At 37.6% G+C, this 26,639-nt stretch overlaps 1 protein-coding gene across 19 annotated transcripts in view; it reads left to right on the top strand.

Annotated features, from left to right (window-relative positions):
* Positions 1 to 26,639, top strand: part of LRRC7 (leucine rich repeat containing 7) — a 491,902-nt gene that overhangs the window by 88,790 nt on the left and 376,473 nt on the right. For all 19 annotated transcript variants that reach the window (XR_012000829.1, XR_012000828.1, XR_012000827.1 and 16 more), the window contains exon 2: positions 16,963 to 17,060. Coding sequence is in view for 14 of the 19 variants with exons in the window: in XM_072754894.1 (XP_072610995.1) it covers positions 16,963 to 17,060 (98 nt within the window). In the remaining 5 variants the exon portion in view is untranslated. The remainder of the gene's footprint in view (positions 1 to 16,962; positions 17,061 to 26,639) is intronic.

The following is a 26,639-nucleotide window of genomic DNA, read 5'->3' as shown; positions in this document are numbered from 1 at the left end:
CTTTTCATTTTGTAGTAATACATCATGCTTTTCTGATCAAGACTATGCTATTATTTTAACAAACACAGAGGGCAACTTATTTAAATACAAGATCTAATAAAGTTAGTTTTTATGATGAGATCTATTATGGATTAGTTCACTGTATTGACATATAATAATGTCTTATTAATGCATCTATTTATCAAACTTTATATTTTTACCAATGCCTATTTAATAATGCTAACCAGTATAGAAAAAAATGCCGTTCTAGGTAAAAAATTTAGGACTTGTACCATTCAATGCTAGCAAACATAACTTTTATCCAATACTAGCAAAATAGTTGTGATTCATTATTTTTCAAGACTCCTATGTAAAATAATATTGCTTTAAAAATGAAAAATATTTTGTATGAAGGATAGTACATTTAAGAAAGGTTATTTTGGGGCACTGAGTAGTTCAGTCAGTTAAGCGATCCAATTCTTGATTTTGGCTCAGGTCACATTATCAGGATGGTGAAATCCAGCCCCATATTGGTTCCATGGCAGGCATGGAGCCTGCTTAAGATTCTCTCTCACCTCTTCCCTCTGCCTCTCCCCTCACACTCTGTCTCTCAAATAAATATTTTTTTAAAAAAAAAGAAAGATGATTTTATCGTTGTAATTTGTACCTTCTAAATTTTCTACTAAAATTGAGCTCAATTTTCAAAGGAAATTATTATTTTTCTTTCTGTCCTACATCTTCAGATAAATTTTGATAAAATGTATTCATGCTGTGTATTGGTTATTGGTAGTTGCTTCATTATTCACTTGTGCATATTATGTGCTTATCATTTAGTGCTGCCAGGCACATAGTCCTCAAAATCAATTCAATTGTGCAAAATTTCTGGCTGGGAAACAAATATTTCAACCTATATTTACAATTATACTTTCATTCATTAGACAGTCAGGTGCTGTTTTTGGAATGCTTACCATGTTCCAATCACAGTGCTATTCTCTTCCTGCTCCTTTTTTGTTTTATTTTGCTAAGCAGAGTATTACCAATTTCCAACTTACCATGTTGGTCAAGAATGCCATGTTTTCCCCAAAGATCCTCTCCAAGATCATGCAATTTGATGGTCCTCGGACACTGGAATTTCACAGAGTACTATTTTTTTAATAGGACATTTTATTAGAATAATAATGATAAACTTACCATTTATTATCACCACCATTTTATGAGAAGGAACATTTCAACACCAGAAAGATTGCTCAGTGCAAATCTCAAAACTTTGTTTTTTATTCTCATTTCCCTAGTGAAACCTTTGTCAAACGTAGTCCAAAATCTGGGAAAACAGAACAGAAGGAAAGAGAGGCAGTAAATATCAAGAGGACTAATTAAAGACCTATGTATAGAATAGCGCATCCCTTCTCACCATGTTAGTGATTTTTGACTTAAAACATCAAAGAAATTGTTGCTGTGTAACATTTGAAACAATGACATTTAGCTTATTTGTATATAGTAATAGATAATTAGGAAAGAATATTTTTAAAAAATATATATATATTGTGGAGTCATCCACTTGTGGCTTTAGTTTCCTAACACAATTTTTCTGGTTATTTAAGATATTTTGTAATACAAACATTTCTCTCAGTATAAAAAGTAGAGTTTCAAAATAACTTTTTCACTAAACAGAACTTTTAGATCCTAAAGATTGATTAAATACTGATAAATGTCTATAATGTTAATGATAGTAGAGATTAATTAGGAATGACAGTATAATGGAAAGAATAAAAAATAAACAGTATAATCCTTTACTACATCATAATTATAAAAAAAATAGAAGGAAAAGAAAGGAAAATAGAAGACATAAATATTCAATTAGAAGCAAAATCATAGTTATTTGTTAAGGTATAAAAATCTACAGTGAGTTATAGACCCAAAATTAGATACTTGCATTGTGAGTCTGTGTGCATGTGAGAGAGACCGGTTACTGACCTAAATTCACATGACCTAATTTCTCATCGGTACTTGTATGTTTCTAATACTAGTGATAGATATTCCTGAGATATTGTCATATATGATTAATCTGAAAGACCAAAACATAATATTTTAAAGTATAATGACTAGTCAGGATGCCTGGGTGGCTCAGCGGTTGAGCATCTGCCTTCAGCCCAGGGCGTGATCCCGGAGTTCCAGGATAGAGTCCACATGGGGCTCCCTGCAGGGAGCCTGATTCTCCCTCTGCCTGTGTCTCTGTCTCTCTGTGTCTCTCATGAATAAATAAATAAAATCTTTTTAAAAAAAGTATAATGACTAGTCAAAAACATAATTATTTGTTTAAACCAATAATTTTTTGGCCTCTTATTGGCACTGTCTTTTGCATAGACAATTTTATGTAAAGAATTGTCAGTCCTTCAGGAAAATTCTTGTAGGTAGAATTACTTCAGAATGGCACATAGCACTGAGCCAGATTCGAAAGATACCTGTGTTGTCCAATTTGAAAAGTACTGTAAAGATTCCCAAGGATTCCCTTCCTCCAGGTGCTGTTTCTGAACCACCAGAGTAAAATGCATACATGATATCTTTTCCATGATAAAATATTATGAAGGGTAACATTGAATGAATCTACCATAAGATGTTGTTGACTTGCCTAGCCCTGCAGAGAATCTAGATAGAATACAGAGAAAGCCTGGGAAATGAGGAGGATGAACAAAAAGACATTTTAGGGTTTGTGCAGATGAATTTTTTTTTTTTTTTTTGCTATTTAAAATTTTTGTCTAGGAATAGTTTAGGAATGGATTTTATTTTATTTTTTTTTTAGGAATGGATTTTTATCATATTATCTTGCAGGTTCTTCATTTAATTCATGTTATCACTAAGTATGAATATTTATTTATCCTCCATGCTTGTTTATAGAACATTTCTACCAAATGAAATAAATTCATTTGGTTTATTAATATTGAAATTTATGGAAGCCCATTGGTTAAAACAGTCTGCATACTATTTTGCTAATGTTCTCTAGTGTACTTTATAGCAGCTGTTTTTTAACTCATCACTTTTCTACTAGTAGCATGAGCATGTAATGGCTCTTTCTTGATCCTAAAGTAATTATCGATTTTCTTAACAATATTATTTTGATTCAATGCAAAGAAGCTAGGGTCAACAGAGGTCTTATAGCATAGAGATTTTGGAATTAGAGAAATGTGAATTTGAATCCTGTCTTTCCTACTTCCTATCTGTGTCATCTGCAGCTTACATACTTAGCATTTCTAAGGCTTAATTAATTTCCTCATATTTTGGATACAGTGGTAAAATTTTAAGTAATTCCTGTTTGTTTTTATCCTTCCAAAATATATCATGACAAATGAATATTTTCTTTGTAAAATACATGTAATTTCTGTTATTGTCAGCATGATGCACTGCATATCCTGAAAGTACCTTCCTGTGAAAACAACTAAAAAATCTGGATGAAATATTGATAACATTTCTTTAAAAGAGTTGCTGAACTGGCTAGATAATAGGGAGGTAGCCAAAAGCTAAAAGAAGGAGAAAACCATGAAAGATAGGTAAGAATTGAAGCGAGATTTACCCTAGGGCCATCCCCTAAACTATGGAAACTTGAGCTCTTGTGTTGGTGGCTGGAAATGGGCAGGCAGTCAGGAAGTGAAGCTTAGATATTCTCTGGACTAAGTACATTCTAAGCAGGACCTCAAAGAATCCTCAAAGAAAAAAACTTCCAAGAAAAATGAGCTCATCTTATAAAGTCACAACATGCATAAAGAAACCAGAAACCGTAAAAAGCATAGCACTATAAATCAGAATCAGCAGGAAGAAGAACCAAAAGAATCAAATCACAAAGTTTTCAGATATTAGAATTACCTTAAATTTATGTGTTTTAAGAAATAAGAAGAAGGTGAGTAGAGAACAGGAGTCTATAAAAATAATCAGGTGGATTTATGAAAAACACGTTTGGCAGAATTAAAGAAACCAACATGGTATGATGAAGCATCCTGGGGCTGACAACAGCAAAGAGCCATCTTCACCCCTGGGTCTACAGTAGGATGGAAAAGGACAGGTTTTGAGAATCTTGAGAGAGGAGTCCTTGCAGCTATAGCAATGCATCATCTGAGAGGAGCTGCAGACTTTTGTGGAAGAATGCAGTAGGGAAAATAAACGCCCCACCTCCCTCCTGCCCCAGGGAGTTTCCCCGCGCAGTACCTTCCACTGGTCACACAGACCTGGATTCAAAGGCAAGGGAACTTTGTTGATGCATGACACAGAGGTTAGTGCACCAGGACAAGGAACAGAGTGGAGGAAGGAGGGTTAGCGGGGCAAAGAGGGAATTCCCAACACAAGAAGAGGCTAAGAGACATTGAGGATAGGGTGCAAAGCCCTAACTTACATTTTAACAGTTATAAAAAAGAGAAAAAAACAAGATACAATGAATGATTTTTTAGGATCACTAAAAGACAGCACATCTCAAATCAAAAATCAAACCCAGCATAAAAAGAAATTTGCAAATGGACAATATCGTAGTACGACTAAAAGACGACAATACCAAGATGTTAAAATCAGCTAGATGGGAAGGAAAGATTACCTCCCAAAGAAGAGTAGTTAAAATCATAACTGATTTCTCCTTTGGAAATTACACTTTTAATGAGCTATAAGTTATCGATCAACATTTCATTCTTTATCTGATAGAGCCATCTCTGAAGAAGAGGTACATAATGTACATGAACAAATGATAAATTTAAAATCTCCTGATTGACTTCACAGACCATTTTAAAGGATGAGCTTCAGGAAGAACGATACTTACCAAAGGTAGAATGTTTTTGAGATGAATAAAGAATGGTGAAGCAAATATTAAGTATGTGGCTGTATCTAAACATAGATAGAAATCATAATTTCCAAAGTAGTAGACAAAAATAAGATGAAAACAGGGGGGGAAAAAACCTTCAATTTGAAAGAGGGAAGGGAAATAGAAACTCTGTATAAATAGAAAGCACAATATAAAATTACAGAAATAAATCCAAATTATGATCAGTAAAATCAGATAAATGCAAATATAATGTTCTTGTTTAAAAAAAATTAATTTAGGGATGCCTGGGCTGAGTGGTTGAGCATCTGTCTTCGGCCCAAGTCGAGTCGAGGGACTCCAGGATTGAGTCCCACATTGGGCTCCCTGCAGGGAGCCTGCTTCTCCCTCTGCCTGTGTCTCTGCCTCTCTCTCTGTGTCTCTCATGAATAAATAAATAAAATCTTTAAATAATAATAAATATTAAAAAATAAAATAAAAAATGAATTTTTTAGAAAGCTAGATTTAATTTTACAACAATATTTTCTTTCCAAGAAATGTAACATGTTTCTTAGATCCAAAAAAATTTAGTAACAAGTATGGAAGATGATATTCCATGTGATTGCTACCCATGAGAGCTTTTGCAACTATATTATTATCAGATAAACAGATTGTCAGGAAACAGCCTTATTATTTTTTTTAATTTTTTTTATTTATTTATGATAGTCACAGAGAGAGAGAGAGAGAGAGGCAGAGACATAGGCAGAGGGAGAAGCAGGCTCCATGTACCGGGAGCCCAACGTGGGATTCAATCCCGGGACTCCAGGATCACGCCCTGGGCCAAAGGCAGGTGCCAAACCGCTACGCCACCCAGGGATCCCAGGAAACAGCCTTATTAGATCTTAAGATCATTACAAAATTATAGAAGTTTCAATTCATGAGGATGTTACAGCTTCTATATACTCAATAACATAGATTCAAACTATATAAAACAACAACAAAAAAAAACCCATAGAAGTATAAAGAGAAATAGGCAAATTCACCAGCATGTTAGGGAAGTATTCATGCATTTCTCACCAACTAATATAGAAGCAAAAATAAATATCAGCAATTATTTGGATAATATACATTCTTTTCAGAGCACCTATGGACTTTACAGTCAATAAGCAATGGATTCTACAAATAAGTAGATTAAGAGATTATTTTGGAAGTAGCTAATAAGCACTATGGAAAAATAAAATTACAACAGGGGAAGAATGGTCAAAAGTATTGGTCAAGAATGGTCAAAAGTATTGGTACCGCAGTGAAATATTGGGAGAGCTGCTCCAAGTATGGTAGTGAATGTGGTGGTCAGGCTGCACATCCTTGAGATAATAACCCAAATAGACACTTGACCAAGGTGAAGGAAGGTTCTGGAGGACACTACTGGACCAAAGGCCTCAGGCAGGAGCCTACTGTATATAGTCAAGTGGGTTGACTACGAGGGGAAGAAAGGCCTGTGAGGGGATGTTGAGGCAGCATGACACAAAGGTTTCCTGGGCCATCGTAAGGACTTTGGCTTTTGCATTGAGTAAAATGGAAGTCTTCAGAGTCCTGGGAGCAGAGCAGTGCAAGAGCTGACTCCGGATTTAAAAAGACACCCTGGCTGCTGAATTGAAAATAGACCCTAAGGGAAGCAACGGTTGTACCACAGGCGCGATGAATATGCGCTGTCCTATTCGTTTAATGGATAATATATTTACGTACCCACACAAGAAGCCAACAGAAGATAAACTAAAGGAGCCCAAGGAAAGCAAACCCCTCTGGCTGGGTAGGGGAAGGATACCATGGATGAAATGCCCAGTGAGGGATTTCGAGGTGAGATAGCCATGCACCATGTGATGTGATCCTTCTCTGTGATCCCATAAATTTTTAGAAAAAGCAGAAGGATTTTTTAAATGCTCCTAGAATTAGCACATAATTATGTGATGTCCATCTGAGTAGTTCAGGCTGTTCGGGTACTCACTGAGCCTCAAATAGGAACATAACTGGGTTTTTCCCAGAAATCTATCTTCCTAGATGAGTCATCTTGATTCCTCTTTCTTAGTAAAACATACCACATGTTCCTGTTTTTAATTCATTTTAGCATAAGATACGAAGAGATTGAAAGCGTTTATGCTTTACAACATCCTAGAAATCATAAATATGGTTCTGGTTATGACGGTATCTGCTCTTGTCATCGATAAGAATCATCACCCTCAAACAAGACTCGATTAATTTTCACAGTTCATTCATTTAAAGAAAAATTGGAGTATCTTCTGTGACTCTGCACCATGTGCAACAATTCTAGAGAAATTGCTGGGAGATCATTGTCCTAACGTTCAGAAATCTCAGTTCAGCGACTGTGAAGCAGGGGCCTGGGGGCTACAACTGCAATCGGAAGAGATCCATCGGGGACGTCTGGGTGGCTCAGGGGTTGAGCATCTACCGTCAGCTCAGGGCATGACCCCGGGGTCCTGGGATCCAGTCCCTCATCGGGCTCCCCATAGGGAGCTGCTTCTCCCTCTGCCTGTGTCTCTGCCTCTCTCTCTCTCTGACTCTCATGAATAAATAAATAAAATCTTAAAAAAAAAAAAAAAAAGAAGCCATCCATCAGGAATAGGATGCAGAACACACTGAAGGCAGAGAACTACAGGGAAGAACTTGGCCTTGACATCCCGCCGTTATAAAGACTATGATGTCATTTAATTTACATATCAGAGTATATGGTCAGATATGTGTGCACATTTTGAAAAGAATAATATTTATTCATGTTTGCCAACGCTCCCCATGTCACTTTGAGAAAGGAATACATGGTTTTCTTGCAAAATAGTTACAGTGCTGTCACACACATTTTGTTCTGCGTCTGAACAGCTACCATATGTGAGAGTAGACCCTTCTCTGAGACTGAAGAAGGCTCCACGTGAAAGTGGAATAATCTGGAAATGAGCTGAGCCGTGCCTTCATCTAGGCAGCTGAGCCGAGGGGGAAAGATCAGCAGGAATCAGAAAATGCAGACATGAGTCTGGCTCTGTGCTGACCTTGGGTAAATGAACCTCCGTGTCTTCATCTGTATGGTGCGAAGCTCACAGGCTCTTCCTGGGGAATAACTAACACACGTGAAGATGTTGTATGACCAGAGAGTGCACTGGAGCTGTATGGGGCATCCATTTATTTCTAATGCCATTTATTCATTTAAAAAGGAGGATTTAATTTCTGTTGTATTCTGTGAATCGTAGTAGATCCTCACAGATGAAATAACTTCCGCCCTCAAGGAGGTTGAGTGGAGGCTGGGGTGTGTGCAGGACACTTAATAGGACAGAGACAGAGGATATTGGGGACATGGGCAAAATCATAGAAGGCTTTCCAGAAGAGACATGTCTCTGTGTTCTGCTGGTATTAGTCTTCTCATTTCATAAATGTTGACTCAGGTGTTTTTATCTTCCTTTAAGGTCAAACCACAGGTGGGAAGAAAAGAGAATATAAAAAAGGAATGAGCCAGGGTGGGCCACAGGGAGCGTGCTTCTCCCTCTGCCTGTGTCTCTGCATCTCTTTGTCTCTTGTCAAGAATAAAATCTTTTTAAAAAAAAAAGAAGTCAAACTAGGCTTATGAAGGTATTAAATGCTGATAATTTCTAGATAGCAGATAATTGTACTTCTGGATTTTATCTTATCCAAAATACAAGTTTTCAAAGAAATAATTTCCATGTGCTATTAAATTTTAAGAATGATGAATGAATCGGGCATAACTTGTGATAGTATCATAATCTGAGTGGTAATAATCTTATTCAGGAATCTAGCATTGTTTGGGTATTTTTTAGTATCAACTTCATCTTTGCATAATTATGTTGATTCAACACTAAGACTTCTTTAAGAATTCTTACCATTTTTAATTGATCTATTTCTTCCTCATTGCCAGCTCTCTGTCTCTGCTCTTGAGAGTAAAATATACATCTTTTGAGTTTTTGGATGTATTGATTTATTTCTTCTTTGCATTCTTGTCATCCTATGAATACCATTCATTTTTGTAGGCAAATGTGTCTATCAGTTTAGCCACTTAATTTACATAGTTTTAAGGGACTTAAAAAAAAAACTCTTAGTCTAGTGAACTTAGTTGATTATCCTTTTGTAATTTCAGTGATGAATATATTCCTAAATCTTACAGGTAACCATTAATTTCTATAAGAACTTTCACTAAGAAAGCTTGCTACTCCTTGTACCAACTGAATTTGTCAATAAAAATACCTTCATGTGGGTAACAGACTTCCAATACAGTATTATTTTGTGTATGGGTAAAAAACACAGAAATTTTTTTCTTAAATAGGGGAGGAGTAAATAATTTTAAAACTAGAATTTTGGGGACCCCTGGGAGGCTCAGTGGTTGAGCATCTGCCCTTGGCTCAGGGCGTGACCCCAGGGTCCTGAGATTGAGTCCTCCCTCGGGCTCCCTGCAGGGAGCCCTGCTTCTCCCTCTGCCTGTGTCTCTGCCTCTCTTTCTGTGTCTCTCATGAATAAATAAATAAAATCTTTTAAAAAAACTAGAATTTTGTCAATAGTGTGCTTCCTGAATTTATAAGGAACTTGACTTTTTTTTTTTCCATTCCTACATATGCTCTTCCCATTAATTTCATTGATTTTTCATGGAACAGTTGTCTGCTACACCCTCTATGGAGTAAATTACATAGACCATTAACATTCCAGTTCTGATTTGGTGTTTCCAAAAGATAAGCTCTAGACTTTTTTTTTTAAAGATTTTATTTATTCATGAGAGACACAGAAAGGCAGAGACACAGGCAGAGGGAGAAGCAGGCTCCATGCAGGGAGCCCAAGGTGGGACTCAATCCCGGGTCTCCAGGCTCACGTCCTGGGCCGAAGGCAGGCACTAAACTGCTGAGCCACTCAGGGATCCCCAAGCTCTAGACTTTGTAAGAGGTCTATAATAATACCTACCTACTTTGAATTCCATTTCTTTGGAAAAAGGTGAAAACAATATTCTACAGTATTTGTCATCCCTTAAATATGTGACAAGGCAATATAAATATAAGCTCGCCCTCTCTGAAACTATTGATAATTCCTGCAGTTCTGATAAGTCATCCCTGGCTCTGAAAACTCAGGCATGTGATACTTTTCCAACTCAACAGTACGTTGCCTACCTTTCTGTTTTGTTAAACATTTCGCTCTCTTTTCCAGCGGTGTTAAGTGTAGTTAAGAAGTAATTTCTTTTCACAATCGTCTTGCTCTAGTTTGTCCTTATTAACTATCATCTCAACACATTTGGCTGAGGTAATTGGGTATTGATTATTTTTGCACTGTCATTTGCAGTTCAAATTGGATCTTTACAAACATTTGAGATTTTTTAATGGCTGTTGTTTGCTCAACATGCAAGCATAGTTTCAGTCTGGGGTTTGGTTCATTGTGCTGAATCCAGGCTCAACTTCACCTAAATGAAAATAACGTTCAGTGATAAAGCAAGAGCACTTCCACGACTTCTTCAACTTTCCTTTTTCTCTTGAATTCTAAGCCAAATAAGGAATCCTGAAGCTTGGCTTCACTTGGGGTTACTTGGCATTAGAACTTTGTGAGGATGGATGGTCACAGCATGCTGCCCTTATTCCTTTTTCTTTTCCCCTGGGCAAGACAGACTGCTAATCATTATTTCCAAAAATGATAGCAATCTTATTCTTCCTTTTTTTCATATGCAAGCTTAAGCACGGTTTTATTTTTTAATACCCTTTTATTTTTATTTATTTTGTTTTGCCATGAATTCTTTCTGTTGACTTCTTAGCCATACAGAAGCATGAATCAAAGTGACAATTACATGAAATATTCAACATTTCAAGATTTTTTAAAACATCTATGACTCACTTCTTATGAATCCTACCACATGAGACACTAGAGGAAAGAAAAGAATAAACACTTTCTGTGCATGGGGGCATTTGAAATGAAGACCGGGATTTGAGAGTCGAAGGAAGGGAGTTCAAATCCTAACTCTTGCCCTTCTGTGTTACCTTGCATATGTCACTCAATTGCTCAGACTTTCAGGTGCCTCATCCTTAAAATAGTGATGTCCTATATCTATTTCAGAACTGTCATGAAAATGAAACAAATTATGGGAAAGTATTTTGACAACCACAGTGCACTGTGTCAAAGTCCTTAAATGATATAGAATCTATATGAACAAAGGGCACAAAAACTGAAATGGAGACTAATATCAGCTTGGAAATTGCTGGTTACTCTTCCAACGTGTCATGGATATAATATGGAAAATTCAGAAGGCAAGCACTGAGTATACATGAAGTGGTTGGATTTGTTTCTGAGTGGAACTAGGACTTAAACAGCCCCTTCAGGAATGGTTAAAATTCATAATGGGAGGAAAAAAAATCTTCCAAATGTTCCTGCTAGAAAGGAGCAGACTTCATTCATCCATTTATTAAATCGTTTGTTAAGTATTTATGGAGTGTTTAGTCTAGGCACTGTGCCGAGGGATCCCATGGAAGATGGAGGGGCTACGGCAAGAAAAGATACTTAACTTTGTCACATTATAGATTTTAATCTTTGGATTCGGATGAATTAAACGGTATTACCCTCTTCAGCACAAAATTATTGAGTGAATTTTCAGATCACAGTCAATATCACATGGCTACGTTCTCTTACAGAAATGCTCCTTGTACATTCACTGTTAGATCTGAAGGCAACACATGGCCATATTACTATGTCTTACTAAGCCTTCCACTCATGTCAATTGCCATTTTAAATATAAAGGGTTGTGTTTATTTATAGGAATATAGTTTGTTGTGTCTAATTCTGCCTATAATCAAGTTAAAAGCTCAATAGAAAGTAAGTGATATTTTTTAGACGCCTGCATTTGTTCAGGATGGCTTAATTAAAAATAATTATCGAAACGTGGAAATGTTTACTTTTTTAGAAACTAAGTCAAGGATATTTCCTCTTTATAATTTATTTTATATCTATGTAACTGATTAAAAACAAAACAAAACCTCTTTCAGCAGCCCTGGGGAGAATACAGAGCTCAAACAAAGGAGCTTACAAATATTCAATTCATTGCTTGTGCGCTGGACGTCATTTAGCGGCTTACCCAAAGTTGTCTATTTATCAAGTTCACCGTTAAGCTCTACATTTTTCCAGTTTGGGTTGTGCTCAAAGGCACAAATATAGTAATAAGCTCAACGAGAAGGGAGAAACTAGCCCCAGTATGTTTGGTATCTTGTAAGCAAACCAAGTAGATTTTAATTTTTAATCTCGTTCTTTTGTGTCACGATTAACCCCTCCACCAACCCACCCACACACACACTAATTGAGGCACCTGGTTCTGCTGAGGGACGTCCCCACAGAGCAGCATCAAGCTGAAGAGGACAGCTCCCTTGTCATCTCCTCCCATCCCTAAGCCCTACAGCACATGGAACCTGGGACTGTCCACCCTGCTCTCCAACGTCTGGTAGCCTTGGCAGCGTTGAGTGCAAGGGGGTAACTTCCTAAGAAGGTGTCAGGAGCTGCCAATGAATGACTGAGAGGGGAGGACATGAGTTGGGGATAAGGAACAACAGCAGTAAGTGAAAGGTCACTCCCTACCTCAACCACCTGGGTCACACCCGGTGATCCCAGAACGTATGGTTTCCTTCATGGCACCATTAGCAAAGATAGGTTTATTCATTCATTCAAACAAAAAGATAATTCGTGAATGCCAAACGCCATGTTAACTTCTTCGCTTCACCAATAAAGTGGAGAATAAAATCAGCATCAATCCCTGCCTTCATGGGGGGATGGTAGGAGCAAGGTAGACATTAAGTAGAAATTCTCAAAGACTAATGTATGATTGCAACTTGTGATGACTGTTAGGATGGGAAACTCCGGGCTGAAGGGTGGAGCCTTATTTTGGGATCTCATTAGATGGAGGTGTCACAGTGATCCCTTCTTAAAAACTGATATGATGACGAGGACTGGAAGGGTGATTAAGAATTATTCAGATCGAGTAGGAGGACTCATCTGAGTCAATAGGAGTGTTCTACGTACAGTCCCAGAGACAGGAAGGAGTTTTAGGTGTATATTCAAGGCCCTTAGCTGTACTCAGGGCGGAGCTCCATGGTTGAAAACCGTAGTTGTACGAAAAAGTGTCTTTCTGCAAACAGGCTCCGAGGGGGTCACTGTGAAGCACTTCTACACTGAGGAGTTCAGTTGTTCAGTTGTCTCTGCAAACCCTCATATGGAATCCTTTTCCAAAGCTTCACTTCCCTGCTCTTGTTGACTAATCCAGAATTCTTCTGTGGAGAATCGTATCTTTACCAGCCAAGTGCTAAGTGGGGACTTCCAGGCATGCTGTGCTGTCTCCTGCAGTCGTCACGTGGGGCTATTGAAACTGAAATTTAAATAAATTGAGGAAATTTTCAAAAACCACAAATGTGGTTCCTCATTCACAGTAGCCACATTTTAAATGCTAAATAACCCGAGTATGAATAGCAGCCCCTGTATCAGACAGCACAGATGTTGAAAATTTCCGTCACCACAGAAAGTTCTACCACACAGTTCATGTAGCAGCTAAGAGCCTGGGCTCTTGAATCAGATAGATCTGGGTTTAAATCCTAGGTTTTGCACTTACTCTCTGTATGATGCTAAGCAAGTTAGTTGACATTTCAGAAACTCAGGTTAACCATGGATAAAACAAGAAGGACGTAGATACTGTATATATAAAGAACCTAACATCACACCTGGAGCAGAATAGGCATTTTAGAGATTCTTATACCTAATAGCTCTACTCTCTTAGTTCAATCCTCTTGTCCCCCCTCTTCCTCCTCCATCTAGTGTAAATTCACTCAACCATATTCAAACCCAAGCTTTGCTTCCCTTCTTAACTAGTCATGCTCTCAACCCAGTCCACGATTCTGGATTAATTAATTAATCCAAACGTGTTCTCTCATCCGGATGAGCTGCCAAACCTTGTTGGAAGAAATCATTTCACTCTCGAGATTATCAGCGGGCAGCCCTCTGGCTCATCTGGTGGGTCACCAGAGTACTTGGCGAGCCTTTGATGGTACCTCTCTGGATATTCTTTTCATTTTTGATGGTACCTGTCCTAACTGCATTCTCTCCACCTTTGTATCAGCAAATGACTATATCCTGGAATGAACTCACTGAACTTCTCTCTCTCGTATATTTTGTTTATTGATACAGAGGCCCCCAAATGCCAGTATCGGGATCAGTATAAGGCTACTTCAGAAACATTTGATTAATGTTAAAAACATACATCTGCGTGGCTGTGACTCCAGCATGCTGAATGAGAATCTTTCGTACTGGGAATGGGGGAATTTGTACCGTTTAAAGTCTCTCAGGTGGTTTTATGACCCAGGTTTGGGGAACACCACCAAGAGAGTTGTAGACACCTTTGCTCATAATCTCTGATTGCTTTCTCATGCTCCTTAATATTAATGTGTCTGCCTCCACTTCTTCCCGCCAGTTGACATGTAGGTTGCTCTTTTCAGAGCTCTTCAGTGAGTTGTCAGAGCATCTGTCTTGCCCGTGGTCATCACACTTAATCTCTCCTTGCTGGCACTGTGAACACACTCCCACTGGTGGCTCGCCAAGTATGAAAGTGGCGCCAATAGCTCCTTTGCTTTGTGCTGGCTGTGTTCCAAAACTTCATTTTTGGTCTTTTTGTCTGACCGTTTAATGCAAACTGTAGATCATAGATGACACACTGGTGGAAGAGTTCAAGCAGCTGGGAGTGTAATCTCGGGAAGATGGAAGACTCACGGTTGTGTGATAGTTTGAACATGAACGTTGCTCTGCAAAATTTTAAGTTAATTCAAAGTGTGTTTTCTCCTGTGCATAACGTTTAACATTCCAGGGAACAAAAGAACTTTCAATGCTGTTTTGAATTGTTTGCATCTATTAGTGTGTTGTAGATATAATTTATAGTGAGTTTCTTCGGCCCCTGTTATCTCTTTGGTGGTTCTCAAAAACTTAAAATATCACTGATAGGTGGAGCATTGGTGGTGTAGTGAGCATAGCTGCCTTCTGAAGCGTCATCGATAGAAGGAGACATTTCAGTGTAAATAGCTAAATGGTCAAAAACTCAACATGTAATTAGCAAATAACCTTATATGCAAATATATATTTGTGCAGTATATTTATATAAATATCTAATAGTTACACTATTTATGTATAGGTATAGATTAATATAAATATTATTGTGTTTAAGAAGAATTTTCTCACTAGGGGTGCTTGGGTGTCTCCGTCAGTTAAGCGTTTTGACTCTTGATTTTGGCTCAGGTCATGACCTCAGGGTTGTGAGATGGAGCCCCACAACCAGCTCAGATCTCAGCAGAAAAGGCTGCTTGAGATTCTCTTTTTTTCCTTCTTCCTCTGCCCCTCCCCCTACTCATACTGTCTTTTTCAAATAAATACATCTTTAGAAAAAAAAAAAGAAAAATTTCATCATTATTATTCATTACACAGTGGTAATCTCAAGTATCAGTCTTCTAGTGGAATTACAATAATAATAGACTCATGGAAATGATAGATTAAGAAACAACTAGAAAAAGATGAAAAGTCAGAGAACCTTGATTAAATCTCTGTTGAGCCTTTTATTTCATGTGTGGCCATGAGCGGGTCACTGAGCATTTCTCTGAGCCTTAGTTTCCTCATCTTCAAAATGATCTTTCAGGAAGTCATTGTAAAGACAAAAATGGAATAAATGATTAATGGTAATACATTATAAAATATATTTATTGTAGTTGCTAAGGTCAAAGGGCACTATACAATTTTGAGATATCTTCTAAATTGTCTAGGAAACATACACTATGTAGCACTTTAGTTAATTCATGAGGATAACAACCCACTTTTATCCATCTTAGTATCCGTGAAAGATTAACATAAGTAAATCTTAAATCTTATTAGATAAAATGAAGTATATTTTATTGAGTTCTTTATTTCTGAAAGTTAGCAATTCATGTGGTTGGATGTTTTGTGTTTTTCTAACAACCGGGACATTTATTTAGCCAGAATTTTTTCCCCTCATCATTCCTGGCTGTTCTTTTTCTTTATTGAATAAAGGCGAGCTTTCATACTTTTCCTAACGTAGGACATTTAAATTTTAGTATATGATTTCATTTTTATTTGGGATAATTGTGATAAATAATAACTACATTTGTTGAGCCCTGGAATTGTGATAAACACAATGTAAAGCATTTTACATGTATTAACATATTTGATCCTCATGACAGTCCTATGAGAGGGCTTACGCTTTCCTCATTTACTGATTAAAGATGAAGACACAAAAGTAGGTATCTTTCTCTGAAATCACCCTTTAAGAGACAAACTGGGAGTTTGAACCTAGGCCATCTGATTGCAGAGCCTAGGCTCATCATATTCAAGTCAGGCTCCGCCGCGTAATCTCTTGCAGGTCTGCTTGTGAGCGTTCTTAGAATGAAGCTTTGGGCACCACAATTCCTGTGGGGGTTGACTTGGAGGCATTCGATTCCAATAGCAACCATATAAGTAAAATTCTCCCGGAGTCCTACTAGTGCTTTCTAACTCATTATATGGAAACAAACATATGGAATCAATTTCACATGGTCGGTAGGCAGAGATATAAAAGGAAAGATATTAAATGATAAAAAAACTTTCCTTTTGCATCTCTGACTGCCCTCGGTGGTTTTATAGGGTCATCAAAATGAGTAGATTACGTGCTGGTGGCACAAAACTGTAAGGCCCACTGAAATAAAAAATACGACAAAGAATGTGCCGTAAAATATGCTAACTCAAGTTGCGTTTGATTCATTTATTGCTATTTTCTCATTGTTAGCATTTCAGTGTTGTCAGCATGGCTAATGTTGCTAGGAGGTGAGATGTTTTATTAACCTGGGGATTAGGGCTTCAACGTACACATTCAGTTCATAACGATCTCTAATTGGAGAATGGGCTTATGAGTTTTGTCCATGTGGTGTTTTTAATTTTTTTTTTTTAATTTAGAACTCCTGGAAAAGTCAAGCCCTCCCCTGTTTATGACATTCCCTACTGCCACTCCCTACTGTCTTATTTCTTTATAGATACTGAATAGTGTTGTCCACTGAGCCTGTGTAGGTACTTGAATTATTGACTCTTGATTTAGACGATGTAAAGAACCAAAATGTATCAAGATTTTGGTGTTAAAATTTATTTTTTGTTCTCTCTTATAGGATGGAGAACCTAATAAGGGGAAGGAATCCCCCACAATATCAGAGAAGTCCTTGTAAAGAAGTTCGTGCAGCACTTCGGAAGAGGCCTGAAGAAGAGTGTAAGTATGTTTAATAGGACTAAGATATGTTCTAGATAGATTTTGGTGAGTAACATTTAAAATAAAGGATTAACTTTTAAGTGATTAGTCAAATGACAGAAGTACTTAATAAATATTTGTTGAATTAAATTGAACATTTTTTTTAAAAAATATGATTAAATGATACCTGGATTCAGACAGTAGGAACATTGTTTTCTTACAACTTTCTCACAAGTTTCTCTTGTACTTCAAGATGTTCTACTGAGTTCCGTGTTCAAATAGGATTGGAAAATGCTACATAATCTACCATGTTTTCATACCATAAATATTAATGTTTTTGAGGAGGTCTGAAGTAGAAGAAATTTTTGAAATGTGTTTAAAATCATTATGTTCCACTTTCATTTAACCAGACTCTTTCAATATTTTTTTTGACCTGAGGACTCTTTGAAAACCACTGCATTAGACTAAAGAATAAATGTCTAATGGTAAACAAAAAACCATAAGGCAAAAAGGAACATTTGATTAATCAAATTTAGAAAAGCATTTTGAAAGACGGAAGTTATTTATCTTACTATAAAGTCATTTTACTCCATCAGCAAATTAGTCAATATTGGAATATGCGATCGTCTATGAGGACTTTATTTTAATATTTCTGGTCTGTAGCATTGTTGGAGACACTTGACACAGTATTTGCATTTTAAGTTTCTAAGATGACCAATAATACTAACTTTCTTCCTGCAATGTGCACATAATTATTTTCAAGGAACTGGATCGCATTCTATCATGGCAAAAATGTATGTGAATTTTGTCCTTTTAGAGAAACTTACATTTTATAAGGATAGAGCTAATGCAGTGGGTTTTTTGTCATATATAGCTTAATAGACTTTTAGGATTGTATTGGCATTTTAAATTACTTTGAAGTACACTGTTCTGAGTAAAGAGCAAGTACATGAGAGTTGGGCCAACTCATGGCAAGTAGAGTGTTTTCATTCTATTTTGTTTTTATTATAAAGTTTAGACAACCTGATTGGTTATCATCTGTGTCATTCAGTATAGTGTTAATTTTTTTTCTTTTTTTTTAATGTTGGTTTTCTTTTCATTAATGGGTTTACTGCTTCTAACACTATAAACAATTCCCAGTTAAAACTAAAATTTGAAAATGAAGATGGAGTTCTGGGCAACATAATACTAAAACTATAGGATACAGACTCTTGCACAAAAGTACTGCTTTTTGGTTGGGTTCGTAGGGAAGCTCTGTGGTTTCTCCTCTATGCTGGTTTAATGCAATTAACTTAGTCTCTGGTATATTTCTTCAGAATTTATTTTAAAATTTATAAGGGATTTTGGTGAATAAATCTATCATTGGTTCTCTCAGAACTGATATTTAGGATGTATATATATAGTGATTTTGCAAAATTCTGAGTTAGTCTAGGATGGAGGTTGACCACTGGGTCCATTGACAAATCCAGCCTGACACCTGTTTCTGTAAATAAAATTTTGTTGAAGCACACTCATCTCTTATTTTATTAGGTATTGTGTTTATCTGCTTTCACACTACGGAGGAAAAGTTGAGTAGTTATGACAGAGACTATATGGCCCACAAGGCCAAAAGTATTTATCTGATTCTTTACAGGAAAGGGTTTTAAACCCAGTTCTGGGTCACTGGTTCTCAAAGCGTGGTCTTCAGACTAGCCACAGTAGCAGCATCTGGGAACTTGTTAGAAATGCAGATTTTAAGAGCTGCCACCCACATCTACTGAATCAAAACCTCTGAGAGTTGGGTGCAGGAATCTGTGTGTTTAGAAGAACCCTGCAGGCGTTCTGATGCAAGCTCAAATTTGAAAACCTCTAGCCTAAGGCAAATGACTGACTGCAGATAATGGTAAATCATCATGGAGACAAAAGACTAATAAAGGTACGCATGCGTCAGAGTTAAGCCTTACCACTGTTCCATGTAAGGTACATAAAATGGCTGATGCTTGTATTATAACAAACAAGTTGTCATCAACTGGAGGGTGGCAGTCAGGGCAAGTTTTCAAATATCCTTACAGGAAGTCAGTTGGGTTGACTAAGCTATTGAACATGGAAAGCCATAATGAGAAATAAGAAACTCGTAAAATGTTATTCTCTTCCAGAGAGGTCTTCATTATCCCTTGTTAGTATAATGAGCGGTTCCTCTTGCCTTGTTACAGACCAGTGTTAATTCCCTAAGTAAGAAGCTTCTTTTTCGGAATGAAAGCTGCGGATCACATTAGTTAATTAAGACATTAGCTTCAGAGTCACACAGAAGGGTTTATTCTCTAATGTGACACTTAATGTGACCAGCTGCAGGAACCTGGGTATTGCTTTTTTTAATCTAAGACTCCATTTACTTATCTGAAAAATGAGGATAATGATAGAGTCTACCTTGTGGGGTTGCTTTGAGAATGAAAGTTAAATATTTATAGAGGCATACCTTGGAGATATTCCAGACAATGGAATTGCCATAAAGCCAATAGCGCCATAAAATTAGTCAAATGATTTTTTTTTTGTTTGTTTCCTAGTGCATATGACCACTAGAAAGTGTAGTCAGTCGATAATGTTACGTTTAACAAAGTGATGTACATACCCTAGTTAAAAAAAAAAAAAAATTCCTTTATGGCTAAAAAATGCAAACTGTCACCTCAGCTTTCAGTGAATTGTTATCTTTTTGCTGGTGGATGATCTGGCCTCGGTGTTGATGCCTGCTGACTGGTCAGAGGGGTGGTGGCTGAAGGTTGGGGCGGCCACGGCAATTTCTTAAAATAAGGCAACACGAAATGTCACCACGTTAATTGACTTTTCTTTTCACAAACGATTTCTCTGTAGCATATGATGCTGTTTGCTAGCATTTTACCCACAGTAGAACTTCTTCCCAAATTGCAGTCAGTCCTCTCAAACCCTGCTGCTGTTTGATCAACTAACTTCATGTGATACTCTCAATGCTCCATTGTCATTTTAACCATCTCCACAGCATCCTCACCAGGAGTAGATTCCATCTCAGAAAGCCACTCTCCTGGCTCATCCATAAGAAGCAACTTCTTATCTGTTAAGGTGTGATCATGAGATCGCAGCAATTCAGCACACCTTCAAGTGCCATTTCTAATTCTAGGGCTCTTGCTGCTCCCACCACATCTGCAGTTAACTTCCTTCATTGAAGTCTTGGAGCCCTCAAAGTCATCCATGAGGGCTCAAATGAACTGCTTCCAAACTCCCGTTAAAGGTGACACTTTGACCTCTTCCCTTGAATCACAAATGTTCTTAGTGGCATCTAGAATGTTGAAACGTCTCCAGAGGTTTTCAATGGACTTCGCCCAGATCCATTAGAGAAATCACTACCTATGGCAGCTATAATCTTACAAAACGTATTTTCTAAGTAATAAAAATCAAAAAGCTAAATGATTCTGCAACCCATGGACTACAGCATGAATGTTGTGTTAGCGGACATTGAGACAACATGAATCTCGTTGTACATCTTCATCAGAGCTCTTCAGTGACCAGGTGCATTGTCAATGAGCAGTCATATTTTGAAAGGAATTTTTTTCTAAGCAGTAGTTCTCAACAGTGGGCTTAAAATACCCAGTAAACGGTGCTATAAATGGATATGCTGTCACCAGGCTTTGTTCCATTTATAGAGCATAGGCAGAGTAGATTTAGCATAATTCTTAAGGGCTCTAGGATTTTTGGGACGGTCATTGAGCATTGATATGAACTTAAAGTCACCAGCTGCATTAGTCCCTAACAAGAGAGTTAGCTGTCCTTTGAAGCTTTGAAGCCTGGCATTGACTTCCCCCTCTAGCTAGGAAAGTCCTAGATGGCACCTTCTTCCATAGGAGGCTATTTCAGGGGCTCCTGGGTGGCTCATTTGGTTGAGCATCTGACTCTTGATTTCAGCTCGGGTCATGATCTCGGGGTCCTGAGATGGAGCCCCGTGTTGGGCTCTGCACTCAGCATGGAGTCTGCTTGTCCCTCTCCCTCTGTTCCTTCCCCTACGCTCACTCTCTCTCTCAAATAAATAAATAACATCTTTAAAAAAAATAAAAGAAGGCTGTTTCATCCACATTAAAAGTCTGTTGTTTAGTGCAGCCACCTTCGTGAATTATCTTACCTAGATCCTCTGGGTACCTTGCTATGGTTCCACATCAGCACTTGTTGCTTCACCTTGAACTTGTATGTTATGAAGACAGCTTCTTGCCTCAAGCCTCACGTACCAACCTCTGCTAGCTTCAGACTTTTCTTCTGCAGCTTCCTCGCCTCTCTGAGCCTTTACAGAATTGAAGAGAGTTAGGGCCTTGCTCTGGATTAGGCTTTGGCTTCAGGGAATGCTGGGGCTGATTTGATCTAGCCAGACCATGAAAACTTTACCCATATCAGCAATAAGGGTATTTCTCTCTCTCTCTTTTTATTAGAGAGAGATTTATTATCATTTTTTAAAAGATTTTATTTATTTATTCATGAGAGACACACACACAGAGAGAGAGAGAGAGAGAGAGAGAGAGAGGCAGAGACACAGGAGGCAGAGGGAGAAGCAGGCTCCATGCAGGGAGCCCGATGTGGGACTTGATCCCGGGACTCCAGGATCATGCCCTGGGCTGAAGGCGGCGCTAAACCGCTGAGCCACCCGGGCTGCCCTCTCTTTCTTATCATTCATGTGTTCACTGGAATAGCACTTTTAATTTCCTTCAAGAACTTTTCCTTTACATTTACAACCTACCTAACCATTTGGCACCAGAGGCCTAGCTTTCAGCCTGTCTTGGCTTTTGACATACCTTCTTCATTGAGCTTAACTATTTCTAGCTTTTGCCTTAAAATGAGAGCCATATGACTCTTCTTTTCACTTAAACACTCACAGGCCATGATAGGGTTATTAACTGACCTACTTTCGATATTGTTGTGTCTCGGGGAATAGGGAGTCCTAGAAGAGGGAGAGAGATGGTGGTTGGCGGAACAGTCAAAACACATACACTTATGGATTAAATCTGCTATCCTACGTGGACACAATTTGTGGCTCCCCAAAACAATCCCAATAGCAACAGGAGACAGCACTGGTCTCAGACGACCAGGACAGATATAATAGTAATGAAAAAGTTTGAAATTTTGCAAGAATTACCAAAATGTGACAGAAAGACATAAAGTGACATAAAGTGAAAATGCTGTTTGAAAGATGACACAGATAGACCAGCTCCATATAACCTTTAATTTGTAAAAACTCAATTATCTGTGAAGCACCATACTGTGAAGTGCAATAAAACGAGGTACACCTGTAGTCATTACTTGATACAGAACCTCGGACATAGCAAGTTTTCTTTTCTTTCCTCCCTCTTCCTTTTCACTTGTTCTCCTTATTCCAAACTAAGAATCTCGTGTGAGGATAATGAGCATGTTTCTGATCACAGAAATAGAAATTAATAGAAAGTACTACCCCTATTTTTAAAAAACAATAATGCATAGCAAGCAACAGGTTGTACAAAAATGACATAAATCTGAAATTCTTGCAGCAGTGTTAGGTAGTAATCCAATGGTAGGTAGTAATTTTCTCACACAACGGCATAGCTCTTTCTCTGTTATTCTACAAATTCCATATGGAATCTTGACCAAGACTTGCTGGGTCAATTGCCATGGAAAGCTGCCACCTTAGAAAACCATCACAGAAAGCCAAATGGTACTGGCTTCTCTGTGCCGAGAATTGGAAGGAATAGTAGAGCTTGACTCCTTTAGATGCAAGGAGAGGCCTGTTTCATTTGGCCATATCGCATACAGAAAATTTTGCTAGGTAGCATAATTCATACTGCTTTCTTTTACAATTTTTTTATACTTTTCTGCAGTATTTTCAATGTGAAGATCAACCTTAGGTCGCCAGACATAACTCTTAACCAATTATGTCATGTGAATTATATCTTGCTCTTCTACGCCGAGCATAGTCAAGCAAACTTTCAGTAAAAATAAATTGCTTCCTACAAGACAGACTTTGAAACATGCTCAAGTTCTATCCCATTAAGAAAACAAATATATAAATTCTGTCCTCCAGATCCCAGCCCCATTCAGCTACAGCAGTACATTCTTGTTTTACTCCTAGGTAAGCCTCTGTAAGAGTCATCCATACTCACTCCATCTATTTATCTCCCACTCACTCCTCCAAACCCATGCAATCTGGATCCTCCCCAGCCACTCAACTGAAACAGCTTTCATCCAGACCACCAATAATCGCTCTGTGTTGCTATTATTTGTTTTCTATTGCCATGTAGCAAATTCTACAAACGTACTGGCTAAGACAGCCCTCATTTATTACCTTGCAGTTTCTATGGGTTGGTAGTCCAGGGTGGGTTTAGCCAGCTTCTCAGCTTCAGGATCTTACCAGGTAGAAGTCTCATCATGAGCTCAATTGAGGAAGCATCCGTTTCTGAGCTTACTCAGGCTGTAGGAAGAATTTGTTTCCTTACGGTTGTATAACCGAAAGCCCTGCTTTTTGCTGACTTCCAGCTAGAGGCCACTTTTTGTGTTAGAGGCCTCCTACCGTTCCTTGCTATATGTACATTCTCAGTATGGCTGCTCACTTCATTGAGCCAACAAGGAGACTCTGTCCTCAGGGAAGGCGCTGTCCATCTTTTAAGGGACAGAAATAAAAGAAAATCTACTTTTGTTTAATTCACAGTTAATTGATTTGGCGCCCTACCTGCACCATTACCTTATCCATATTCTGTTTCCTAAAAGCAAGTCACAGATCCTACCCACATCTGAAGGGTATTATGCAGACCTTGAGCATTTGGGGGTATGATGATCATGGGACCATGTTAGAATTCTGCTTACTACTTGTTAATTCCACTAGGCAATTTTTGTAATGCTCTTTTTTTTTAAGTTCCTAGCAAGAATCAATACTGTTGATTATTTCTTTCTTTTAAAAATCTTCTAATTGGGATCCCTGGGTGGCACAGCAGTTTAGCGCCTGCCTTTTGCCCAGGGTGCGATCCTGGAGACCCGGGATCGAATCCCACATTGGGCCCCCGGTACATGGAGCCTGCTTCTCCCTCTGCCTGTGTCTCTGCCTCTCTCTCTCTCTCTCTGACTATCATAAATAAATTTAAAAAAATATAAAAAAATACAAATCTTCTAATTTTTTGGCTATCATAATATAATACTCTTCTGATTTTTCTCCATCTCTCTGGTTATGCTTTTATATGTACAACTTGCTCTTTCCAGCCATTACATATTAAAATTTCTGGATACTATTTGAAGTCTTCTTCCAAATATACTTATCCATGAACAACCTCATTACACCCACAGCATCAGTTATTCCTATAATTAGATATCTCACAAATTGATACCTCGAACCCACACCTCTCTCCATATATCCAAACATCTGCTTGATACATCCCCAAACTGGAGCTTCTTCCACTGTTTCTTTTTTTGTTTTTTCTTTTCTTTTTTTGTCTAAATGTTATATGTTATTAACTATTCAAGTTGAAAAAGACACAAACCTAGGAGTGATTTTTCATATCTTCTTCTCCTTTTCCTTTTATGTCCACCATAATCTCAAGGCTTCTTAATTTTACCTTCTGAATATGTTTTGAATCTATTTCCAAATCATCTTCTCTGCAAAGATTTTAAGACTCTACCAAATACTCCTATAAGTTGTTTTCCTACATGGTGTTCTGAAACCTTTCATTTTAAAATGATTCCATGGCTTTTCACTGTTCATTTAAGAAAGACAGAAGCCTCACTGTAGTTTATAGGACCTTGCAGAGTCTAACTTGTATCCATTCCTTCAGCTTCATCACATACTCTATTCCCTTACTCTCTTTATTCCAACCACATGGGCTTTCTTTTATTTCCTGAATGTATTCAGTAATAGGTAAACAAAATATGTATATTTTTAAATGATATGGAATCACAGAATAACAACAATGTAAAAAATTACCCTGGAAAGGAAGATTATTCTTTTGGAAAATATTGAATGTAGAAACCAGAAAAATTTAGATAGCTGTATGAAATTTTTAATAATCACAAGAAGATGAATATCTATGAAATAGCTGCAAAGTAAACAATAAGGAAAAAACAGCATTTTTCTTTCAAAAAGCAAAAGGAAGAAATAAAAATGAACATTGATGAAGAAAGGTATAAAGAAACTTAAGAAAAGCAGATAAAATCTTCACTGGGATCAGTAAAAGAAGAATTGACATTGTAAAAATATAAGATATTGGAAGAACAAATATAGAACATCCATGAATACAAAGGAAATATGACCAAAACAAAAAAAGATGGAGGAGAATAATGGCAAATGTATAGAAATAAAAAATGGAAGTCCCTCCTAAGAATGAAAAGTTGTTCTAAGAAAGAAATCTAAATGATTGAAAGAAAAAATAATCAAAGACTTAATTGGTTATACTTTTCAAGATAGTAAAAACAAGTGACCACATATTAAAATGTCTTACAGTGTACTATACAGTCATTTAAATGAGATCTGCATCTAGACACATCCAGAGAAAAATTTTAAATTATATCATCAGCTCTTTAAAGAGCAAGATACCTGTTTTATTTACTGTTATATCAACAACACACAGTATAGTGCCTAGAACTTGGGAGATATTTAACACATATTTCAGAAAAGTGAAGAAAATAATTACTTAACTTTTAAAATAAAAGTGCACATAGGAATCTGGCTGAAAGAAAGAAAGAGAGGGGAAGAGGAGAGAAATAAATAGAGAAACAAAGAAAGAGAGAACTGAAGGATGTGAGGAAGGATTAAATGAAGGGAGAGAGGAAGGAAGAACGGAAGAACAATTTTTTTATTTTAAAATAGATGTCACAAACTCATGGACTCATATTTTTCCTGTTCTTTCTTTCTAAATGCAACTGAATACCCTGAAAATTATTCAATGGACCATGGTGAAAGGATTATGAGGGCTTAAAAGAAGGCAAACTGGCTGAGACTTCAGTAATTGAGGATAGACAGTATCTTTTTTTTTTAAGATTTTATTTATTTATTTATGAGAGACACAGAGACAGAGAGAGAGGCAGAGACACAGGCAGAGGGAGAAGCAGGCTCCATGCAGGAAGCCCGACGTGGGACTCGATCCCGGGTCTCCAAGATCACACCTTGGGCTGAAGGAGGCGCTAAACCGATGAGCCACCCGGGCTGCCCGGATAGACAGTATCTTTTGAGTATTTCTTTTTATCCATATATCCCTAGACTGAGCACCAGAGAAAACTGCAAACTGGCACTGTCAAAAGACATTCTTCATCATCATCATCATCATCATCATCATCATCCTCCTCCTCAAGAAAAGCCTGCTCTCCTAATCCACAGTAGTGGGACAGGAAAAGCCTAAGTAGATACCTTGGAGAGAGCCCTAACCTTTATTCTAAACTCCCAGTTTACAGGCAATTTAATCCACCTACAGTAGCAGATCAATGAGGCCCTGCCACCCAGTCCTACTTTCTCTGGCACACAGACCTATCTAGTGGTAACAACGGTGGCTTTGAAACCCTGTGACCTTCCACTCAGTGGCATAAGGAGACCCAGACCCAGTAGTTTCTGTGCCTTCCCAGTAAGTAACTCAGTAACATTAGGGAGCCCAGAAAGGC

Source organism: Vulpes vulpes, chromosome 3, assembly GCF_048418805.1.
Source record: "Vulpes vulpes isolate BD-2025 chromosome 3, VulVul3, whole genome shotgun sequence".
NCBI classification, from domain to species: domain Eukaryota; kingdom Metazoa; phylum Chordata; class Mammalia; order Carnivora; family Canidae; genus Vulpes; species Vulpes vulpes.
This window is presented reverse-complemented; position numbering and strand designations above follow the sequence as displayed.